The following is a 24246-nucleotide window of genomic DNA, read 5'->3' as shown; positions in this document are numbered from 1 at the left end:
CAAGATCTGGACCACAAAGAAATGACCTGTGGCTCACATTAGAACATAATGCTTCGAGCTTCTCTTAAACAAGAGAAACATCATCTGGCTATGAGAACTGAGGAGTGAGAGCTGAGTGTGAGATTGACAGTCTCCATCAGAACAGTCACTAGGAGAAAGTGTACAATGACGGTGCCTCGTCTCTCAGGTTACCTTGGTGATAGGGGAGAAGAGAAACCTCTGATGTCCAATTATTATATAAACCAAGAGAAGAGTTTACAGGATCCTAAACCATTTCCATCAAGGAAGAACTGAGCGCCATCAAAATGAGATGTCTAAAAGCATCTGTGTCAACATCAGTGCTCAATAGAAATCTACCTCATCTTCCATCTGGCAGAATCAATCCCCCGGTGCCTGTGTGGCTGATGCCATCACATTTCCTATTGAATAGCGAAGTCTACAGTGGAAGAGACACTCCAGGCCAACCTTCCCCACTCACTAACACTTCTGAAGGACTGAGGAGATAGCTCAGGGTCAAGGGGCTTGCTGTGTACACTTGAGGACCTGAGTTCAGACTCCCTGTGCCTATATAAAAAGCTAAGCATGACAGCCTGCGTTTGTATCCCTAGAACTGGTGAGGATGAGGATGGGAGAGGACAGATAGCGGCAGATCTCAGGGGCTTGCTGGGCAGCCAGCCTAGCTAAAATAGTGAGCCCCAGGTCAGAGGGACCCTATCAACAAATAAGATGAAGAAGAATAGAAGAAGAAACCCTACGCCCACCTCAGGCCTCCACATCACACACACACACACACACACACACACACACACACCCCACACCTTCCCATACATCACCTCCCAGCATTCACTTGACTATCTCAACAGAAATCATGGGGAAGTATTATTTGCCCGGAAGCTGAAAGATGGACTCCGAAGCTTTCCTGTTCTTCGATGAAGTCCCACAAAGTTGAGAAGGGCAACTTGTGTTCCCACACACTGAAGTCCAACTCTCCCACCACAGCACTGGGACAGAGAGGGCAAACAGGCCCAAGGAGAAGGATTCACAGAGAACAGACATGAGACCCATTTTCTACCTTCTCGGCTCAGACCTGGCATGATGCGTCCCTCGCACTTTCCTGATGGCACATCTTCAGAACAGCTTATTTGGCCACCTGCTGGGAACGGTGAGCTTAAGCACCTCTGAGTGGCTTCTCAGACAATCATACCATTTCCTTTGTGCTCTTTTTGTGCTAATGTCTGAAGCAGCTCAGAGAAGAAAGATGGGGTGGGGGGGGTCACGACTAACACTTAGGGTCTCCGGTGAAATTCACTGCTGCTGGTTTACAAAGAGGTGACTCTCTTTCATCCCCAGCTTGGCATGCCTCTTTGTCTCACAGCAAGCCAACTGTATGCTGGCTAACCTCTAGGGCTAAGGGTTTGGGGTGTGTTGAAGACAAAGGGCAGTCAACCTCACAGCTTGAAGATAAAATATACGCGAATAAAGCTGAAAGAAATGAAACATGACAGGCGGCCCATCCTTGCTGACTCCTTCTAGTGTCCGAGGACCGCCTCGGGCATGACAACATTATCTTCCGAGTTATGCCGATGCAGCGAAAGCCCGTTTCTCCATCACGGTCTTCTCTTAAACAATCCTACATAAATCTTAGAACAACAGAAAAAGCCACAAGCACATCAAACTGACACATGTAATTTGGAAATAACGTCCAGAGTCTGGGGACATTGATGGATGCCTTAGTTCTATTACAGCAAAATACAAGGTACCTCACAGTTGGGAGTTGGGGGAGCCCACATCTATTTCCTGTTTACTGGTGGGGGGGGGCTGGTGGGGCTGGGAGAAGAGAAAACCTTAGAAGCACTTTACTCCAAATATATTTTGACAAAGATCTCCCCACTATGATGGATATAGGTGATTTTTTTTTCCTTGTCAGACTGAGATCTCAAACGCAGATTGATTGCATCAGCCATACTTAGCATCAAGATTAAGACTGGCAAGGACGAGGAGGGGCAGAGATGCGTCTGTGGTGGCAGGACAGCAAAGGGGAAACCATTCTGGGAGACAGCTAGCGTCGCTGTGTGAGGCTGGACAGGTGCCCCTGCAGAGACTGGAGACCCCACCGGCAAGTCTGATTGTCAGCAGGTCCTCCCCGGCCCAATCTTCAAGCCACGTGGGGCTTCAAGACACAGCAAAAGGGAAACACAAACGCGCATCATTAACGTAAGAGCCTTGGCGTGTGACAGCAGAGGAGGCGCCACAAGGTTATCCAGCGGGGGGATCAAATTCTAGAAACGTGTAAGCTGTTGAAGAATTTCATACATGATGATCTTAATAATATAAAGGTCAGAAGTCAGCCAAACTAAATCCACTGCATGCAAACCTATCCATGGATAGAAGACTCTAAAAGCAAACAAGAGGTGGGTACATAAGATTTGGTAATAGGTATTTCTAGGTCCTGAGGCAGTGGTGGTTCAATTCAGTCTGGGAGGGGCAAGCAGGAGTTTAGCCAGCATAGGACCAGAGCATCGCTTACTGCTTCTCCCTCTTCATCCTTTTTCCCTTCCTATCGGTCCCTCCACCACCACCACCACCCTGCTGCCCTGCCCCCACATCCTTTCTCACTCCCCTCCTTCCCTAGGTGACCCTGGCTGTGCCTGGCACTCACAGAGGTCTCCTTGCCTCTGGCTCCTGAATCCTGGGATCACCACCACAGTCGGACCTCTTTCCCTTCCTTCCTCCTCTCTTTTCTTGGTTCCTTGGCAAAAGATTGCACTAAGTTGCCCAGGCTGTCTTAGAACTGCTTACCCTGGGCTGGCCTTGAGCCTGGGAGCCCTTCTGACGCAGCATCCTCCGTGGGGTCCACGGCGTGCGCTGCCACTCTAGGCTCGCGCTCATTTTCTTAGACGGAGCAGACCTTGCTGCTCTCTACTGTTAGCTTGTGAGCTCATGTCCCCATGTTTTGTGTGGGGCTCTAAGGTAAGCAATGGAGAGCCAGCCAGCCGACTCAAGCCACATCTTTGCTTCAAACGCCTGCCTCCCTTATCTCGCATTCTGAACTCGCCCCCTTTCCATTCTTGTCGCCAGTCAAGTAAAAAGTAGATACTTTGTCACTCAGAATCCCATCAGACGGGGTGTCTCTGGCTTTACTGTATTTCATTCAAGAGTTGCTCTCCTTGCAAATGGAATGGCTTAAAATTTTCCAATCTTACTCGTTTTTTTTTTTTTCTCTTCACTTCTGCTCCTGCAATTTTCTTTGCTAGAAATGCTGCTCCCTGCACGGCTAAAAGACACTCTACCTACCCTTCAAGGCTGCCCCAAGCCTCCCAAGCCAGGTTAGCATCCTTACCTCACGCAAAATTTCAAAGACAATGCCACCGCCTTTCACTTATTTGCCTCAGTTCACTTAGTAGTTTCTGAACACTTCCCAGGTGCTCCCAGGGGCAGGACATTGTGATACTAGGCTGTGACAACAGATGACCTAGGAGCAGGCGTGCCCCACGATAGACAAAAGGGGAAAAGGAGCTGGGCAGGATTCCTGGGTAGACAAAATGGCCAGTGCAGAAGTCTGGAGTCAGACTTACACCCAGGCCTTATGAGAAAACACGCGTGAAAGAGGAGGGCCAGTGAACAGTCCCCACCCGTGACTTTGCCGTCCTTGTTGCCAGTGGCAAGGGACTATACATTTAAGCACTACACTAAATATTTTTTCTTTAAATAATGCTTTTTGTTCTTTGAAAGTCCCATACAGTTGTTTGTGGGGTTTTGTTTGTTTGTTTGTTTGTTTGTTTTTGTTTTTTCGAGACAAGGTTTCTCTGTGTAGCCTTGGCTGTCCTGGACTCACTTTGTAGACCAATCGGGCCTCAAACTCACAGGGATCTGCCTGCCTCTGCCTCCCAAGTGCTGGAATTAAAGGAGTGCGCCACCACCGCCTGACTACATTTGGATTTTTTAAAAATTATTTTTATTTTGTTTTGGTTTGGATTTTTGTTTTTGTTTTTCAAGACAGAGTCTATCTGTGTAATAGCCCTGGCTGTCCTGGAACTCTCTTTGTAGACCAGGCTGGCCTCGAACTCACAGAGATCTGCCTGCCTCTGCCTCCCAATATTTTTATTATGTTTTAGTATGTGTGTGTGTGTGCGTGTTTAGTAATGTGCACATGAGTGCAGGTGCCCACAGAGGCCATAGGTATGACATTCCTCTGGAGTTGGTTGTGAGTTGTCTGATATGGGTGCCAGGAGTCGAACTCGGGTCCTCTGGAGGAGTAGTGCATATCCTTAACCACTTAGCCACCTCTCTAGCCCACTACAGTGACTCTTAACAGAATCAGACACGTCCCACAGGGCAGAACACATGCACATTTTCTTCTTCTGCCACCCACAGTGTGTGTAGGGGAGCCCATACTACGGCTGTTTTAAGAAAGAAAACAGAACGCGCACATCCCTACTCATGTGACCCTCTGTAGCAAGTTTTAAAATGTGTGAGCTGAAGTGCCTTGTGAAGTTTCATTCAAAAGCAGGGAAGAAAACAAAGCTACCAACAAACCCTCTGTACGGATACACAGGCGTCAGACATCTGAGGGTGTGTCTGCAGGCCTGAATGTGTTTACAGACACATTCCTGTTTGAGGAAAACACCGCAAAAGAACGCTTTGATAATTGGGCATTTAGTTCACCCTCAGAAGCCTGCGAGAAGAGCTGGGAGGTTGGGAAAGGAGTTAAAGTTAGATTTGAGAGAGGTATTTTTTTGTTCGTTTGTTTGGTTGGTTTTTAAACAGGGTTTTGCTATGGGGCCTTGGCTAGCCTGGAACTCACTATGTAGACACAGCAGGCGCTCCTCCTGCCTCAGCCCTCCAGAGTGCTGGCACTAAAGGTCCCAGCCCTGAGGCTGAGATTCTTAGGAACTGAACTTCACTTGGGAATCAAGATATAACACAGAGCAGACAGTCATTTCATTTCAAGAAACTTCTTCCTGATCATGTGCTGGGAAGCTATTGATAATAAAGCTATTCCAGGGTGAGAAAACAAACATTTGTATTTGGTGCTTTTTCAAGAGCCTCATTTCCCAGCATGCTTTGATTTAAAATGCTTGCTCACTGATCTGTTGGTTTAGCTATGGACCAAAAGGGAAAATGGCATCCTTTTGGGCCTACGCTTTTATTTTTAATTAAGGTTCATATCAGAGTGTGATCTATTCTAAGTCTGGTCTAATGTCTTTGAGGCAGTGGACCGAGGGGATTTCTGATGATTTGCATATCCATTTTTGTTATTATGGAAATACCCGGATCATTTAGGCAATAAACCAGCAAAGAAAATGTGGCCCGAGGGAGCAAAGATTGAGTGCTAGACTCCACAGAAGAAAACAAAGGGGGGGGGGGACAGGAAAGGCAGGTGAGGAGGGGGGAAAGGCAGGTGAGGAGGGGGGAAAGGCAGGTGGTACTTGAAAGGCTGCCTGCCGGTTTACACGATCTCCAAACAGTGACAGGATTTGCAAGAGTCCAGAGCAACTCATCTCTTCAGGACAGAATGGAGTGTTCATGCAAAGCTCAGAAAAGGGGGCATCCATTAGTGCGTGACGTCCAACAACTCCTGGTTCCTAGGCACAGTCAACTATGTGTGACAGAGAAGGACAGATCCTTGCCTTACACTCGGTCTCTCTTCTTCCCACCAAGCAAGCGGACGTGCTAGGCTGCGAGCCACTGGCAGGGTAAAAAGGACTCTTACCAGGGCCTGCCTGTGTAGTTTCTAACTCTACAGCCAAGAAAAACAGATTTGGAGGAAAGAGAAGTCAGTGTGTGTGTGTGTCTCTCAACTTGATGAATGTGGACACCCCCCCCCCCAGAGAACTAATTTTTGTGTATAATTAAACATGGAAATGCAATGTTTTCCAATCAACGGCCAATCAGCCTGTGTGACTCTGAATATCATTACTGGGAGACTGTGATCTCCCTGCAAATTGCTTTTTGGGTTGCATTTTAAGATTCGTTCTCTCTAAGATTATGTTGACAGGTTGAACATGAAGGGTCGAGGAAGTTTACTCTGACGTGGGTATCGAGCTTACCACAAACCCTCCAGGTAGGCGTTGAGGCCTTTGCGAATGACGTGTCCCAAATATCCATTTTTCTCAGCCACATGCTTCGCCCACCTGAAAAAGAAAGGAAAGGGAACGGAAACGATGCAGACGGCAGCAGATTAAATAATCACCTTTCCTCATATGATCTCCGTAAATCCCACTCGGGGAATATTTTCTTGTTTGAATTTTTATAAAGCAACAAAGCAGAACAGAATATTAAGAAGGTAAAGAGAATGCATTTTGAGAGCTCTTGTTCAGTGTCCTCATTTACGAATGCCGAATAGCAATCTGCTATGGAAACAAAGAACATGCAACACACATAATGTAACATTCTACTGATATAGAGAGACACCTCCGCCAAAGGTTCTATAACTGCTCATATTAAAATAAAGCAAAATATAGAGCTATATCAGTATAGCTCGGAGGTACAATAGTGGCTTAATATGTGTCGGGCCCTAGGTTCAATCGCTGTTACCAACAAAAATAAACAAATAAATACCTTTACTGATATGTGATAGGGTGCTTAAAGTTTATTTTTCATCTGTTCCCTAATGTATCCTAGAGAGTTTGTTGTTGTTTTGTCTTTTTGTTTTTCAAGACAGGGTTTCTCTGTGTAGCCTTGGCTGTCCTGGACTCACTTTGTAGACCAGGCTGGCCTCAAACTCACAGAGATCCACCTGCCTCTGCCTCCCGAGTGCTGGAATTAAAGGCATGTGCCACCATATCAGGCCCCCTAGAGGGGTTTATTAACAAGGAATTACTTACTATGTTGTACTATGTAGATCTAAACCACTAAAAAAATAATATATAAAATTTTGCCAGGTGTGCTGGGGCATGCCTTTAATCCTAGCACTTGAGAGGCAGAAGCAGGAGACATTTTGTGAGCTTGATGCCAGCTTGGTCTATATAGCGAGCTCCAGGACAGCCAGAACTACATAGAGAAACCTATCTCAAAAACAAAACAAAACAAAAACCAACAACCAAACAAACGAACAAAAAACCCAAACCAAACCAAATAAAAAGTATAAAAATGAATAGGTACAAGTTAATAGAAGGGGAAAATAGAGTAACTTATAAGACAACTATTTTATACAAAAGAAGGTTTATAAAGAAGATGAGACAAAAGATGGGAAATGAGGGGGCTGGAGAGATGGCTCAGAGGTTAAGTGCACTGGATGTTTTTCCAGAGGTCCTGAGTTCAATTCCCAGCAACCACATGGTGGCTCACAACCATCCACAGTGAGATCTGGTGCCCTCTTCTGGCCTGCTGGCTCACATACAAGCCAAATACTGTATAAATAATAAATAAATCTTAAAAAAAAAAAAAAGATGGGAAATGAAACCAAATAAGTTAAACAGGAAATAATAAACTATTTTAAAGATTTATTTATTTTATTCCATGTGTATGAGTGTTTGCCTGCACATAGATATGTACATGTATGCATGCCTGGTACTCTCTGAAGGTCAAGAAAAGGCACTGGATTCCCTAAAACTGGAGTTATAGATGTCTGTGAGTCCCCATAGATGCCCTCCACAAGACCAATAAGTCCTCTTAACCACCGAGCCATCTCTCCAGCCCTAAAAGAAAGTATGTCTACAATTGCATTGAATGTAAATGGGCTAAACATGCCAATTAAAAACTAAAGCTATCAGACAGGATAATTCCTATATAAAACTCAATTTATGATGCTTATAAGAGCTACACATTAAAGAAAAAAGTGATACATTAAAGGACGGAGAAAGAGTTCAAGCAAATGGAGGCTAAGGCAGTGCCCACCAGCAGAGATAAAAAGAGCACTGTAAAGTGATAAGAGTCCACTCAAAAAGCAAAATAGATCTATGTGATCTAAATACATAAATTCAAGATATACAGTACAAAATTGACATAACTATAAGGACGCAAGTTAAGTCTATATACAGAGGGAGTTCTGACACATTTCCTTCGGTAAATGGCTTAACAAACAAAGCAAGAAAAGCCAGAAGGCCTGAACAATATAATTAACAGACCTGAGGTAGCGGTGTATGCAGACACTACCCCCAATGAGCTTAGAAGAGACTTTTAAAAGACAGCATAAAGCATCTAACAGAACTGTCACACGCTGCTCACCAAGCATGCTTCAGCAAGTTCCCAAGGACGGAGGTCACTAAGAATATGCTCTCTGATCATCAAAGACAAAAGAGCACTAAGAAAATCTACACAGTGCGAATTTTTACCCCAAATACCGTACATAACAATGGGAAAATACTTCAAATTAGCCTAAGTGTTATTATTAAGGTAAGGTCAGAATGGATTTGATTCCCCAAAGTCTTTAGAAAAACATCCTTTTAGAGAGCCAGGCTACAGGTGAGATGTAGCCAAGGGCAGAGTCAGTCATGTTTTCCTTCTTCTGTAAAGGGTGATACCTTAACTTTGTAGGTCACAGATGGTTTCTCTTTGTTTGATCTGCAACCTGTTATAAATGCACAATGCTTGCAGAACCCCGCAGAGCAGGCACTAAACCACATGTCATCCATGAGCCACAGCGGGCCAGATTTTGAAAAGCATTTTGGGTAGGCTAGACTTCTAAAATGTGCCTCCTTGGTGTCTGGAAAGATGGGCCAGTGGTTAAGAGCACTTGCTTATCTTACAGAAGACCCTGGTTCTGTGCCCACTCAGGGTGCACAATTGTTTATAACTCAAGTTCAAGGGGATCTGATGCCCTCTATTGACCACTGTGGGCACTGCATTCACACAATGCGTGGATATACATGCAGGCAAAGCATGCATACACATGAAATAAAATTAAATAAATTCTCTTTTTAAATGTGACTCCTTCTCGGGCTGGAGAGATGGCTCAGAGGTCAAGAGCACTGGCTACTCTTCCAAAGGTCCTGAGTTCAATTCCCAGCAACCACATGGTGGTTCACAACCATCTATAATGAGATCTGGTGCCCTCTTCTGGCCTGCATGTGTACATGCAGGCAGAACACTGTATACCAGGTCTTCTGCAAGGGCAGCAGGTGCTCTTAACCTCTGAGCCATTTCTCCAGCCCCCAGTTTTTGTTTTTGTTTGTTTGTTTGTTTGGTTTGGTTTGGTTTTTCGAGACAATGCTTCTCTGTATAGCCTTGGCTATCCTGGACTCACTTTGTAGACCAGGCTAGCCTCGAACTCACAACGATCTGCCTGCCTCTGCCTCCCAAGTGCTAGGACTAAAAGTGTGTGCCACCACTGCCCAGCTTTTTTTTTTTCTTTTAAAGCTACATGAGTATATAAATGATAAACACTGAATTTTTAAAAGTGCAAAGAGAGATAAAGGAATAAACAGAAAGGCGGAGGGAAGTGAGAAGAGGAATGGAATGAGAGAGTATGGGAGGGAGGGCAGGAGGGAGGGCGGGAGGGAGGGCAGGAGGGAGGGCAGGAGGGAGGGCGGGAGGGAGGGCGGGAGGGAGGGCGGGAGGGAGGGCAGGAGGGAGGGCGGGAGGGAGGGCGGGAGGGAGGGCAGGAGGGAGGGCAGGAGGGAAAAGCATCGCTTTTGCCATGCAAGGTGAAGAGAGACTTCTCTATGGTAGGCAACATTGACAGCTTCTTACACAACAGCTTTCTCCGGATCTCTAGGGAAGGTCTCCAGGTTGCCTGTGATATAGTAAAGAGAGCACCACAATGTCCCTTCGATGTGTCCCCCTTGCGCTGCCTTGTGGAAGTATTCACCAGCTAGTGTCTGTAAAGAGAGACGACCCTCCCGTTAGTCAGAGTCCTCCTGGCTACACCGGCATAGCGGAGCCAGGTCAGGGAGGTACCTTAAGCCCAATGTTATCACAGGCTGATACTTCTGATACTTTTAAGCAAACCAGGTCAAGAAACAGCTCCAAAAAAACCCAGTTCATCCCAGAGGCTTGGGATGTATGACCTCTCCAAGGACTATCCTGTTGATTAAGTTTACCCAATAAAGAAGATACCACCATGTAACCAGGAGCATGCTGCCGCCTCATTGGGTCCTCACAAAACCCCTGCACGCTTGATGGAGGATGTGACAGGAGTCACACCGGGTGACAACTCAAGCATTTGCTTTCCTAACCTCACTTAATACCTTTCTTTACGCTCATGCACAAAAACCTCGCTTCTAGTGGCAAAGTGAGAATTAGAATGTGACGGGGAATAAATCCATGCTCGCAGATGTGTGGGAGGGCTACCAGACATTTGCAATGCATAAAAATACCAGCTTTAGTGCAGTCAGAGAGAGGTGGAGAGAAAAAAGAAAACAAACATGTGTGTGTGTGTGTGTGTGTGTGTGTGTGTGTGTGTGTGTGTGTGTACCTACTCCCACCAATCACCATTACTTTTCAGAAGGCAGTGAACTTTCAGAAGCATGGGCTTTATAGGTAGGAAGGGCCTGGGATCAAATCCCAGCATCCTCTCCAACATCTATGTGGCCTTCTTCTCTCCAAACCTATTTTGTTGTTTGTTTTCAACTGTAAAATGCAGCTTCAAAAGGCAACCATGGTAGTAGACACTTGTAACCCCAGCCCTTGAGGGAACGAGGAAGGAGGATCAGGAATTCAAGGCTCGTCTTGAATAGTAAGTTTCAACTCAGCCTGGTTGGCCGGAGAACTTGTCTTAATTTTATTTTAAATAAACAGAAGTGGCTCCTGAAACTTCCTAGTGGAAAGTGCGGTGAGGGCTACACGAGAAGATGGGTTCTGAAGGTTAGACTGCTGGCTCACCAAGAGCACCTCCCAGTCCACCCTGATACTCCTCGCCAGAGCTAGGGTGGACATAATATTGTCCATCCCAACATCCGCCACCTCCATTTTTAATCTCAGTAAATGTCATCACTGACTCCTCGCCATTCTCCTATCCCCAACCCAACCCATCAGCAAATCCCGTTTCCTCGACTAACCTTTGACATATCTTTGGTAGCTGATCATGTATAGCCCTGGCTTTTCAATGTACCATCTCATGTAGATGCGGGCTCAACCTCCTGTCCTGTCCTTGTCTCCTCCTTAGTTAGAGTTACTAAAGAACCAGGAGGGTTCATTTGAAAGCATAACCTCCATCGCTCAAGTAGGCCCCTACTTCAAGACTATTATTGGTGATTTCCTATCTCCCTCAGCACAAAAGTCTCACCAGGGCCAGGTCAGAGACCGTCTTGACCTCATCTCCCAGTTGTTCCACTCTTTCCCTCTCTTAGCCTTCCTGTTGGTCCTCTAGCATGCTAAGCCTGCATCCTTCTGGAGGGGGGCAGGGATCTTAACTTACTGTGACCTTTGCCTCTTTCTGGAGTGTTCTCTTATATATCCATAAGATCCCTTTAGAAGCCTTTACAATGTCATCTAACCAGAGAAGGCTTTCATAATCCCCCTTCTAAAACAGCATCCCTCAATCTCCTTTAGTCACAGCCTCTTTGTCTGTCTCTCTCATCAGGGCAGGGTCTGCTGTGCTCAGGGCTGTGCCCCCAGAGCCTTTAAGTGCATCCGGCAGAGGCGGGCTATGTGTCACAGTTCTGGGTTCTGATTCCCATCAGCAGTGTGACCATGAAAAGAGAAGGTTCCTACAAGACACCAGGGACCAGGTCCCAGTTCAAACTAACTATATGGCTCTAGTGACTCTGAGATCTGGCAGCCTATTCTACAAGATGGACACAGTCAGAGCTGATGCTTCAGAGGCTAGGATGCAGGCATCTGTACCCCTAAAGTGCTTGACACTTGGGGAAGAGCCCAATAAACACCAAACACGGCCTCTTCTCTTGGCTTTGTGACTTTGGTTGCACTCTCTGGCATCTCTATCAGCACATGTCCCTTTCTGCTCCTTACAAGAACATTCTCTGCAACTGTCTCTCCATCTCCCACGGTGGACCATTTCCATCATGTCCTCTACTCAACCCTTCCTCCTCCACAAAGACTTTGTAGCTGCTCTGGCCTTCCTTGCTTCTGCTCCCTGACGATGCTTGGATCACCTCCCACTGTGGCTAAAGGCATCTTTTTTTCAAGGCCAGCCATCATGCCTTCTTCACTAGACCCAGAGACCCCTGAGTGCCAACACATATGTTATCTCAGGTAGTATTCTTACACCCCTCTCACCCCACAGTGCCTGCCTAGTCCTGGCTGGTCACTCAGTGTGCCTCCCACAAGCACTTGGGTGTAGAGCTGCCTCAGGTCCCTTTACTCACCAGATTCCTTCCAGGGACTCCTGGGAAAATTCCATCCAAATACAGGACCCCAAGGTTGTAAGAGGCATCTGGGTTCCCCATTTCTTCTGCTTTTAACCAGTACTTTGCTGCTTTGGCGTAATTTTTCCTGAATTTGTGATAATACCATCCTAGGCCGTTGACGGCCTGATGCAAGCCCTGCATTTTAGAACAAGAGGGAAATTGTTATTATTATTTATTTTAATGGATTCTAAAGACATCTGGAAGCAGTTGCTGTGGCAGCATTTTTCCAGAGTCTTCCCTTTCTCTTTTTCGAGGGGCAGATGGCACTAAAGAAAAGCTAACTGCTAGACAGCGCGAGCCTGCCTAAGAGACTTCCCAGGTGGATTCTGTGCGGCTGCTACTGGGTATTCTGCCTTCCAGCTCAATAGTGACGCTGGTCCCCAAATCATCACTCAATGCCTGTGGGCTCTTATGTAACACCCCTGCAAATGCCTCTCCTCATGAAGGGCATTTCCCCAGCCCTTCAGTTTCATGAGAACCGGGCTGCGGAGGACGTTTGAGCTTGAATCCCGCCCTGGCAGGGATGGTTTCTAGGTGACCCGCCTGCCCATCTGTTGACTCCTCTGCCCTAAACACCAACAAGCCTCCGAGAGCAGCAGCTGTGACAGTCTACTTGCACAGCTCTGGTGCTTTGAGATGAGTTGGCGTCCCAGGTTCTGATGGGATCTGGGCTGTGATAGGGCCCATAGCAACAGGGAAGGTTGGAGAGGGAACATCTCAAAACTGAGCTGGCAATGTCAGCTCCAGGGAGGGGCCTGTTTATGTCTAGTGTCTTCTAGTATCCTTGTTCTTACTGAGTGCATTTCATCAGGAACTCTGTCCTACTCTCATAGATGCTCAGACCATGTCTCTCAGGGCAAGAATAATCCCAAGAGAGCCTTTTGCCTTGCCAGAACACAGCTGTGTGCATACAACGGGGGTGGGGGGGGTGGGGGCGGGGGGCGGGCCAACAATGCCCTTCTGTCTGTGGACTTGTAAGGACAGAGTGTCATTGTGGAAGCATATCATTTTAGCCTCCCCTTTCATCAGGGAGGGACTGGCATCTTGGTTTTCAATCCCCAGCACAGGATAGACACTTAAGCAAGTGGCATGAATGAAACGAATGAAAACTCCACTCTGAATGCAGGTGCAAAAAAAAACAAAAACAAAAACAAAACCATGTACCCTTAAGGTGGAGAGTCACACCTACAGGCCTCCAACATACCCAGACTAAGAGTACCACTTGAGCATAGTCAGCATCATAGCATCCACAGAAGCTCCTTTTGAGCCTGAGACAAGGTAATCTCTCTGCGAGTACTGCAGACTCTGTCTAAAGAAGTAATAGACTAAGGCAGCCTATAAAATGGTGACAGGCTTTTTTTGGGACAGGCCCATGGTCAAGGGGCACCTGAATGCCTTTCCATTGCTTACTTGGAGTGGACACAGCCTGATTCAGATGGGCCTGTCACGAGCTGAAAGCGAGGGCTTCTCTGGGAATTGCACCGAGTTCAGTTCAGCAGCCCAGAAGAAGAAATCCTGTCACATTGCTTAGTACTCAGCTCTCATCCTAGACATCCACTTAGCTGGAGCAACAGATCTGCCCTCTCTGTGCCTTCTAATTCCAATAACCTAGTTATAGGCAACCTTCCCCTACATTCTCTGTAAAGTCACTCACAGCCCTTAGTGAGTCCTTGCTGAATGAGAGCCTGAGAACCACAGAGCCATTGAGGACACAGAGACTCTAGGAAACTGCTTTGTAATATGAAATAAAGCAGGCTGAATGGGAATTCACCCCTTGCAGGGGGGAGGCTAAAGAGATGCAAATTTCACATCTACCCTGACAACCCTCACACAGCCCCACTTGAGGATGCTCTGGACACAGCATACTTAGTGACCACCACTGAGCTGCCTTTCTGTTTCCATGCATCCCTGTGTTAGGTCAGTAGCAGGTATACACACGACAGGGAGGAGGACCGTGTGCTCTGTTAGCACCTACATAGAGAGGCCTTCTCACTCCCTGCTTTAACTTCCTGCTCCCTGCTACAGCTCCCTGCTCTGAGCTCCCCGCAAAAAAACGGAATAAGGGAGAAAAATTAGCATGTTTACTTTAAGAAGCCTGAAAAACAAAGGACTAGCCAGGGGCCAAAGAGAGCTAGAGAGTGGCTTCGGTGAATCTATTCATGTGCGTATCTGTATACAGTGTGTGAGGACTAGTGTGCATGCATTTATACTTATAAGTATACACACACAAGCATGCTCCTGCGTGTGTCTTCTTTCAAGCAATACTGTGGCCTCCATTCTTCAGGATTCTATTGATAGCAGCTGACTGGAGATACTAATGAAATATAAATAGTGATGAAGGCAAAATAATTCATAAAGCTCTGACCTTGGTGGTGGTGACCTTTGTAAGCAGCCCCTCAGCAAAGCACAAGAAGCAAGTGGGAATTGGTCAGAAGGGGGTTAACGGTCCAGGAAATTAGGCTTTGGCTTTCCTAATTCAATGGCCTTTCCTCTCATTCAATTCAAGGATCCCCATTGTTTGTTATCAGGGCAGCTCATGATTATAATTTTAGCCTTTAAACAAAATCATCCCGGATTCTATTGGCAGCGGGAAGGTGCTTTGAGCCTTTGAATGGTGCTGTCCTCATTGTGGCAAGATTATGTGTGTGTTACAACTTAAAAATGACTATTCGCTGCGCTGGAGACCCCTCCCCACCTCACTTTCACCTCAGCTTTGTGGAAGAAAGCTGGCTATTTTCTCACAGCTTTCTGAGAGCATGGGTGTACTGGGAGCTGCTCCCCTGCCCCACCCCCACCCCCTATCTCTGCCACAGTATGCATGGGTTACCTTGGAAGCAGCTTTCTTCATGAGCTCTAAGGCAAGCCGTCGGTTCTTTTTAACTCCTTGACCCTAAACGTTGACAAACATCAATGATTATGAGAAAAATAAACCCAAATCCTCACAAGCATCACACCAAGATACCAGTATTCAATAAAATGAGCCCCAGAACCTTAAAAAAATAAAACAAAAACAAAAACATAAACAAACAAAAAAGAATCTTAATCCCTGCTAGGCACAGGAGTATTTGCAAGATAGTATTGTTGTCGTCGTCGTCGTCATCATCATCATCATCATCATCATCATCATCATCATCATAATCATCATCCTCTTGCTCATGTTTGTGGATCACAAAGAAACCTTAACTTCCCAGTTCATCAGGGATAGGAATCCCCACTGATCATGGTATGAGCTGTGCTCCTGTCACTCCATACATGCTGAGGGTGGGGGGGGCAGGGCGAGCCATGAGGCAGGTTGGATGGATCTGGTCACCCCATCCTTTGGGATTTTCTAATCTGCCACCCAGATAAGACAAGTTATCTGTGTTGAACAGTCAAAATTTATGGGCTTGGGTCCCCTGGGTATGACACTGTGGCTTCTGAGACAGTGAGAAAGTATGATGAAAAGAAGATAGGAGACAGGACCCTGGGAAACCAGCCGCTTGCCTCCGAGGCAAGTGACAGAAGCTAACACGTTTCCTTCTAGCAAATGGACTTTGGAGCTCTTGTTGCAAAAAAGAGCTAGCTAAAGGGTCAAGAGGTCTATTTGGGGGGAAATGGGTGGGTCCAAGAGTGGGGAGGGAAAGGGTTCCTGAGGTCTTGATACAAGTCTGATAGTAGGAGGGGAGCCAACTAAAAGTCCCTGTTGCTCCAAATTTATGCATAGTCATGGGCCACTTTAACTCCCCCGGTTCCCCAGGGGATCCTCCTCAACTTGTCAAGATGCATGGGGTCACATGATATGACCATAGAGAGGGCTTTCTTTGTGTGAATATCACTATCTGCTCTGCTTAGTTTGCTCTCTAAGATCTAAAGGTGGTGATCAACACATCATGTGATCATGCAAGGGATGCACGGACATTTCCATCCTCCCCTGACTTCCCAGAATCCTGTGATAAGTGAGAACGGGAGGCAGGATTTGAACCCAAGCCAGCAGACTAAGCCTCTGACTGTCAAACTATACTCTCTAGTGTGTATTTTGGTTCTATTCTAAGAAAACATAATGACTCCTAACTTCCTGCGTGGTATAAGAAAGACACATTGATGATTAGCTCTATGTTTTTCAGGATCTCCAATAAAAATGGGAATCAAACTAAAGGTTAAATTCTATCCAAGTTTCTACTGGACCTTAACTTACCTATTTAATAATACAGAAGCAAAGAATAGAATGAAAATATTTTTCAGAAGTATGCCTGTGCTGGATAGTTTTATGTCAACTTGACACAACCTAAAGTCATCCAAGAGGAAGGAACCTCAATTAAGAAAATGCCCCAGGCCAGGCATGGTGGCACATGTTTTTAATCCCAGCACTTGGGAGGCAGAGGCAGGTGGATGGCTGTGAGTTCAAGTGCAGCCTGGTCTACAAAGTGAGTCCAGGACAGCCAAGACTACACAGAGAAACCCTGTCTTGAAAAAAACAAAACAAAAGAAAGAAAGAAAGAAAAAAAGAAAGAAAGAAAGAAGAGGAAAAGAAGAAAGGAAAAGAAAGCATCTCCATAAGAACTGGCTATAAGGCATTATCTTAATTAGTCATCAATGGGGGAAGGCCCAGCCCATTGTGGGTGGTGCCATTCATGAGCTTGTGGTCCTTGTTCTAGAAGAAAGCAGACTGAGCAAGCCATGAGGAGCAAGTCGGTAAGCAGCACCCCTCCACGGCTTCTACATTTCCTCCTGCCTCCATGTTTCCGCTCTGAGCTCCTACCATAAATTCCTCCAGTGATGAACAGTAACATAGACGTGTAAGCCAAATGAGCCCTTTCTTCCCTGACTTGCTTTTAGTCACGCTGTTTCCTCGCAAGAGTAAAAACCCTAACTAAGGCAAGTTGGGACCAGGAGTGGGATGCTGCTGTGACAGACTGACCATGTTGTTTTGGGGGAGGACTGTGAGAGGACTTTGGAACTTTATGGGAGAAAATCCATTGGGTTTTCAATGCTCTGTTCTGTGGGAGCTTGGAAGATTAAGAATGCTGAGAGGAGGGCAAAAGATGGAGGCCTGGCTTGTGAAGCTTCGGAGGGACGTTTAAAGAGTCCGTCAGGGCCATTTGTTACTTTGAATTAAGATTCTGTGGTCTGGTTAGCTGGGGCTGAAGAATCAGCTCTGATTAACAAGATGCCAGAACTACTAAAGTAAGACCTTTGATGTGTTGGGCTGTTCAGTGCTGGTCAGCTGGAGCTGAGAAATTAGCGGTGATTAGAAGACACCAGCACCGTTGAGATAAAATCTTATGGGAAGTGTTTCCTCAGAGTCAGCACACAGAAGCTGTGTTCCAGGGGCGGCCAAAGGTTGTACCTCATGCTGGCAGCCAAAATTGGTTAATATAAGAGTCACCCAGGAGGTACTGGTTTTGAAGGCATGAAGGGGTCATGGAGAGCAGCTGAGGCTTGGCACTGTGAGAGGCCAGGGGAGGTCACTGATGAAGGTGCAGCCTCAGTAGCAATTGATGGTCCAGGATTAAAGGTGTCTTGCAAAGTAGTTGAGGCTTGGCACCAGGAAGAAAGCCCCCTACAGGCTACTGGAGAAGCTGCAGTCCAGCTGCAACAGAAAACTCCAGTATTTTGGAGACGCCAGTACCATGATCAACCACCAAGGGCAGCATCATCAGTGGAGTGGAGCCAGCCAGAGCCTAGAAGACAAACTGTGGGTGCTGCAGAGGGCAGAGGAGGAGAAATGACTCAAGCCTTTTGGAGGAGCTCAGAAGATCATGATTAAATTCCAGATAATGGACACTGAGTTATTTACATGGCTAGGGTTCGGTTTTGCTTTGGTCGGATTGTGACTATGTCCCGGTTCTTCTCTCTTGAAGAAAGTATTTAATTTATTTTTGGTTTTTACAAGACCTCACAGTTGAGAGACTTTGAATTTTAAAAGACTTTGGATTTTAAAAGAGATTGGCTATTTTTAAAGAACTGAACTTTTAATATATTAGAACTTGTCACGACTGTAAGACTTTTAATTTACACACACACACACACACACACACACACACACACACACACACAAACACACTCATTAATGTGAGACTTGGGGGATGAATAAGAAAGGAAAGGTTGTGGTTTAATATGATGTGTTTGTGTGTCATGTTGACAAGGGGTCAATTGTGTGGATAGTTTTATGTCAACTTGATACATGCTAAAGTCATCTGAGAGGAGGAAACCTCAATTTAAAAAAATGCTTCCTCCTGCAGTAACTTAATGTGTCATGTGGGCCATGACACATTCTCTGAGGAGAAGGAAAGGGAAGAACTGGGGGAGTGGTGTGAGAAGTGGGGGGCTGGGAGGAGAGGGAGGACTATAATCAGGACATAATGTGAATAAATAAATAAAATTTAAAAAATGCTTCCAGTGAGGTCAGTCTGTAGGCAAGCCTGTAAGGCATTTTATTAATTAGTGGTTGTTAGGGGAGGGCCCACCTCACTGTGGGTGGTTCCATCCCTGGCCTGGTGGCCCTGGCTTCTATAAGAAAGCAGGCTGAGCAAGCCACAAGGGGAAATCCCCTCCATGGCTCCTGCCAACGTGTTTCTGCCCTGTTTGAGTTCCTGTCCTGACTTCCTCCGATGCTAAACAGTAATATGGAAGGGCAAACAAACAAACAAAAAAAGCTCTTTCCTCCCCAACTTGCTTTTTAGTCAGGGTGTTTCATCACAGCAACAGAAACCCTAACTAAGACAATGTCATTACTTTATTTAATTAGTGTCAGAAGAGAAATGAAAACACAGAAGGACACTTGGAAAAATCAGATTGGAAACCCCGACAAGAATCACAAACAGTCAGATAACGGGAACATCTAAACCTAGTAGAACACGCAAGTGCAGAGACAATTTTAGAACTGTGGTTTCTTTAGAAAACACAGCAATATTGTAAGAATCTGCTTTCTTTTTAATCCCATGCGGGCCTACTTTGCAGCAGCTGACTATGATTTGCCTCCTGCTGTAGCAGAGGCGTGATTTTGCCAGCTGCAGAGAGTTTCTGCAACTGTGTGATGTTGGGAATTCTGGAGACTTTTCAGAGGATATATAAACGCTAAGGCCCCGAGAAACAGGGTGGGTTGTTGGTCGATGTTGGTCTTGCTTTGTTAAGTAGTCGTGTGTAAAGAGGAAACAACAATAAGGTGAAATAGAGACCCTGACAACGAAGACCAAACTTGCCCCAAAGAGCTCTACGTCCCTCATCAGCAGGAGGTAGTCTAACGATAATGTCGTCCCCTTTCCGACCCCTGACTTTATCCAGGGGTCTTTTTCTTCTGTGTCCTTTCTTCTCTCTTATCTAGTGTTGGGGGATGAAAGGGTAGAAGAAAAAGGACGGAGAGGGGTGGAAGAAAGAAGAACCTACAAAGTAGCAAACAGCAGCTACACGCAAGGCTCATCTTCCTCATTTTATTTCTGTTTATTTGTTTTGAAGGAATAAAAACAGGCCAGAGAGACGCTCTATGCAAAGGCTCACAGAACCGCGGCACACTGCTGAACCTGGGCATTCCAGTCTCCAGGGTAGAAATGTTCCCAGTATCCTTGCTACTTAATCTAGTATTCTTGCCAGCTCAATCACATAACTTCTTGCACAAAGCCTGCACCATGTGCTAATCTGAGCAGTACCAGAAGGTCTTAAAGGAGACCAATGCCAAAGCCGGGCATGGTGGTGCACGCCTGTAATCCCAGTACTTGGGAGGCAGAGGCAGGTGGATCTCTGTGAGTTCGAGGCCAGCCTGGTCTACAAATCAAGTTCAGGACAGGTAGGACCACACAGAGAAATTCTGTCTCAAACAACAACAACAACAACAACAACAACAACAACAACAACAACGGGGGAGGGGGAGCACAAAGCCAAACACTGGCAGAGTGTGTGCTTGGTGAACAGTCTCTGAACACATTGACAGAGGACAAACATCGAGTCAAAGTCAAACTTCACAGTCAGACGAATCCAAGATGAGATACACTTGACTGCCTTGGACAAGCCATAACCCTCACTCTGGCATCATCTTTGCATGTGATATATTGGACGCCCTAAATAGCCAGTGTACATCGTGATCTTTACACCCAGAATGCCCAGGAATGCTGATTTCCATGGAGCGCCTTCTATGTGGACTATACTTAAAAAGAGCCCCTTGACAGAGGCATCGCTCTTCCCTGAGATGCTGATAAAAGCTTCCTGGGTCCTTTCCCAGAGATAAGTTAGCCAGAACTCAACAGCACTGGGAAAATAAAAACAGATTTAAGATCAGGGAAATGAGACCTGAGGAAACATGTCACCCCACTGTCACAGATGTCCCATTCTACACCACCAGATCCTGGTGGACAGAAACAATGCCTGCCTCCTGCCTCCTCCTTCTCTGGACTTTTCATGGACGCCAGTCCCCAACTCTGGTGGACAGACATATCTCCTCTCCACTGTCTCTGTGCTCTGTCTTCCCCTCCAGTCTACGAGCCTTCTGAGGCCAGGGATGTGACTCATGCCTCCGTATGTCCCTCCACTGAGCACAGAGGCTGGCCTGCGGCCAGCCCAGAATGGATGTGTATTAGATAAACACACTGGCATATGGAGAAGATTCAAATCATTTCTGTTGATTTGGTGCCTGGAAAGAGAAGGTCTAAGGCCTCCATTTGGAAACCATAACAACCATTAGGCCTCTAGGCTTCAGTGGGGTTTAGAGGATTCAGCTGTAGCAATGGTTCCAGTTGTCAGGGAGTGAGTGGCCACAGCTGTGGATCTGGAGACAGGCCCCGCCAGGCACACAGGTGACATGTGGTTACTTGACGACATTCATCTGGGGGCATGGGCATAATAAGTAAGGTCCAGGGATTTCCTTACCAAAGCGTCCCCCCCCTTTCTAAGCCTAGATCTGCAGCCATACCACCACACTGAGCGCCCCAGTTCTAGTATAATCTTGAAAACTAAGTAGGGTCAGGTCTGATTCATGCTTGGATGGGAGGCTTTTCTAAGATTAGCGATTGTATACATCTGCATCTGGCATACTGACCACAGATTATAAAGCCATCCTGTTGGAGGTTGGACTGATGTATTTTGATGCTAATTACTGCTTGCTGTCTTTTAAGATGTCCCAAATATTGCTATGTAACCTTGTCTAAAAAATATATTCCTGTTTGACCAAAAAAAAAAAAAAAGCTGACACACCTGGTCAGGGAAACAGGCTAGATGTGGCTAAAGTTTGAGGGCATTTGAAGATAGGGAGGATCTTAAAAGAGAGAGAGAGAGAGAGAGAGAGAGAGAGAGAGAGAGAGAGAGGCGACAGACAGACAGACAGACAGACAGACAGACACAGAGACACAGAGAGAGACTTACTGGATAGAAGAGGAGGAAGGAGGAAGGAGGAAGGAGGAGAGATCTGCCATGGAATAAGAAAAGAGCCAAGTGGGCCCAGAAGAAGAACTCTGAAGTTCCTCATGGAAAGAGATGGCAAAATGAACAACCTTAGCAAGCGTTTGGGGATTATGGATGGGAGGTGGCACAAAAAGAAATGATCAGAAACCGATGGAATGAGATGGGGCCAAGAGGTAAAGATAGCTTAGGAGGTGATATCTGCCTTGCCACAGGCAAAGGCTTATTCTAGAATACACCAGGTGTCCATGTTTTTATTGATTGTAAAAGCGGGTTGGATAATACTGCCATCATAACTACTGCCTAATAATAAGTATTTATTAGGCCATACCTTTTAAATTAACCACAACACTACCCTGCCTGGATCCCTGTTCTGGGTGCAAAACGCACCAGCTGCGTGACTGTTTTTACAGAACCTCTCTGTGCTTCTGTTGCTCTATATGGGACACTAACATGATACATAACATCTGTAAGGATTCAATGTGCTAGTTTGTGTGACACGGGGAACAGGGGCTCCATTCATCAGTAAGCACCATGACTGTCTTGTAAAAGGCACACAGAGGTTACAGTTCTCAAAGCCCTCCGAGCATCGCTTCATTCAATCCATGATCATGAGCACCATCCCATAATCTTCAAAGGTATCCACATGGACGCTTCCCCGCCCTTCCTCCTCAAGCTTGCAACTGTTTCATTCCCCCCCCCCCCCATCATTGAGACTGTTGGGATCTGGCCTAAACATGCTCTGTTGAACTAGTGACAAACGTGTAGCCCTGTGGGGCTGGTGGCCATATACCAAGCCATGAAATATGGGTTCCTCCTTCGGAATGTCACTGACATACAGAGAAGCCAGGTGTCAACTGTAAGGCTGTCAATTAAAACTGCACGCAGGGAAGTACTTCCGACTCTTCCTTTCCGGAGGTGTCCCTCTCCATCACAGGTGACAGCGGCTTGTTCTGAGACTCCCTGTTTGCCTGCACGCCCACAGGACATGTCTCAGGATTTCTATTGTCAGACTAGAGCAATTTTAGTCCCATGCTAAGTGATTCGTACCTTGAATAACACGATGGCGTAGTCATATATCAGCGCAGGATCCTCGGTCTCCAGGGCCCCCTTAGCGTACCACTCGATGGCAGCCTCAGGGTTCTTGGCCACCCCTTGCTGTCCCCAGAACAGCATCTGAGCCAATCGTTGCTTAAAGACAATAGTGACAAAGAGTAGTGAGTTTCCTGAGTTAGGAGTGGGAGGGTAAACCTAGTGTAAGATGCTCTAGGTCGTATGGCCATCTATAATGGGGCATCTGTATGCACCCTCAAAGGCCCAGGGAATGGCTTGGAAGAGGGGCAGAGAGAGTGCAAGAGGCAGAGGAAGCAGTGGGGGAAAGGTGTGGAATGCTGACTTCCAGGCATGGCATGGCTGTTACACTGGCGTGTGTGGGGGTGGAGTGGGGTGGGATGCGGGGTGTTCACACATGCCCTCATAGGTCCGAGGAGAACCTTCAGGCATTGCTTCTTTCTTTCCACTATGTGGCTAGAATTCAGATAAGCTAGGCATCAAGCTTGGTGGCAAGGACCCTTAACCACTGAGCCATACTGCCAGGCCCCTGTGCACTCCTTTTACTTATTTATTTATTTCTTTTTTAAAGGTTATCATTGTTATGGGCGTGTGTGTGTACCCAAGCACCACATGTGTTCCGGGAACTGAGCCTGAGTCTCTGCAAGAGCAGTTAAGTGTTCTTAACTGCTGAGCTGCTGCTCTTGCCCGCTCACTGCATCTGTCACTCCTGCATTCACAGCAGCTGTGATGACCTGCACATGATCTGTATAAGAACGGGCCCATGAGGGGGAGAGGTTCGTGGGTCCCCACCCTTCCTTACGGTAACAGCTGATGAGGGATAGAGAGATGTGGTGCCCATCCTCCTGTAAACAACCCTCATAAAACTCAATGCGTCTGCCCCACCCCACCCCTCCTACCTTCCCTTTCTCTCTCTCTCTCTTACAAACATAGAAAGGGGCCAGCTGGGAAGAGGAAAGCGATTAGTGGGAGGATGGAGGAGAAATGAAATTGAAATACATTATGCATGTATGTGAAAATATCATAATGAAACCCATATTAAATACTAATTAATATATGCTAATAATAATATTTAACATGTTTAGGTTGAAAATAAAGAATTAAACACAGTATTTTAAAACAGGGACGGGGTGGGGGTAGGGGGGAAGGAGCCTGAAGGTGCATTTGCATAAATACAAACTACAACCCACATGTGTGTCCTTGCCTCCTGACAGCTCCCAGCCTTAGTCTCATGGTGGATCTAACCACAGAGACAGGAGTGTGGACAGGAGATCAGCACCATGAGAAATGTCCTAAGACAGACCTCCTTGCTGACTGCTGACTGCTGACTGAATGGGCAGGCAATGCCTCCGAAGGGAGGGGGTGCTTCAGGGGTGAGAGGACAGTCTGCGGACCAGGCTTTGAAATTACTAGGCAACTTCCATCATAGTCCAGCCAGTTCTGGTTCTGGTACTGTGTACTTACACACTTGCATGTGCAAGTGTGCCCACAAACACACACACTTACACACACACACACAGAAACACACATACTCATACACATAAATGCGTGCACTCAC

The 24246-nt window shown here is 46.4% G+C and overlaps 1 protein-coding gene across 1 annotated transcript in view; it reads right to left on the bottom strand.

The window, feature by feature from the left end:
* SEL1L3 (SEL1L family member 3) overlaps window positions 1-24246 on the bottom strand; it is a 115430-nt gene that overhangs the window by 20168 nt on the left and 71016 nt on the right. Inside the window, exons 13-17 of the mRNA XM_084799704.1 lie at window positions 22668-22808; window positions 15079-15141; window positions 12210-12386; window positions 9634-9761; window positions 6051-6134 (exon numbers count right to left, since the gene is read on the bottom strand). Of these exons, the coding sequence (XP_084655830.1) occupies window positions 6051-6134; window positions 9634-9761; window positions 12210-12386; window positions 15079-15141; window positions 22668-22808 (593 nt within the window). The remainder of the gene's footprint in view (window positions 1-6050; window positions 6135-9633; window positions 9762-12209; window positions 12387-15078; window positions 15142-22667; window positions 22809-24246) is intronic.

Source organism: Acomys minous (genome assembly GCF_964271855.1).
Source record: "Acomys minous genome assembly, chromosome: 10".
NCBI classification, from domain to species: domain Eukaryota; kingdom Metazoa; phylum Chordata; class Mammalia; order Rodentia; family Muridae; genus Acomys; species Acomys minous.
This window is presented reverse-complemented; position numbering and strand designations above follow the sequence as displayed.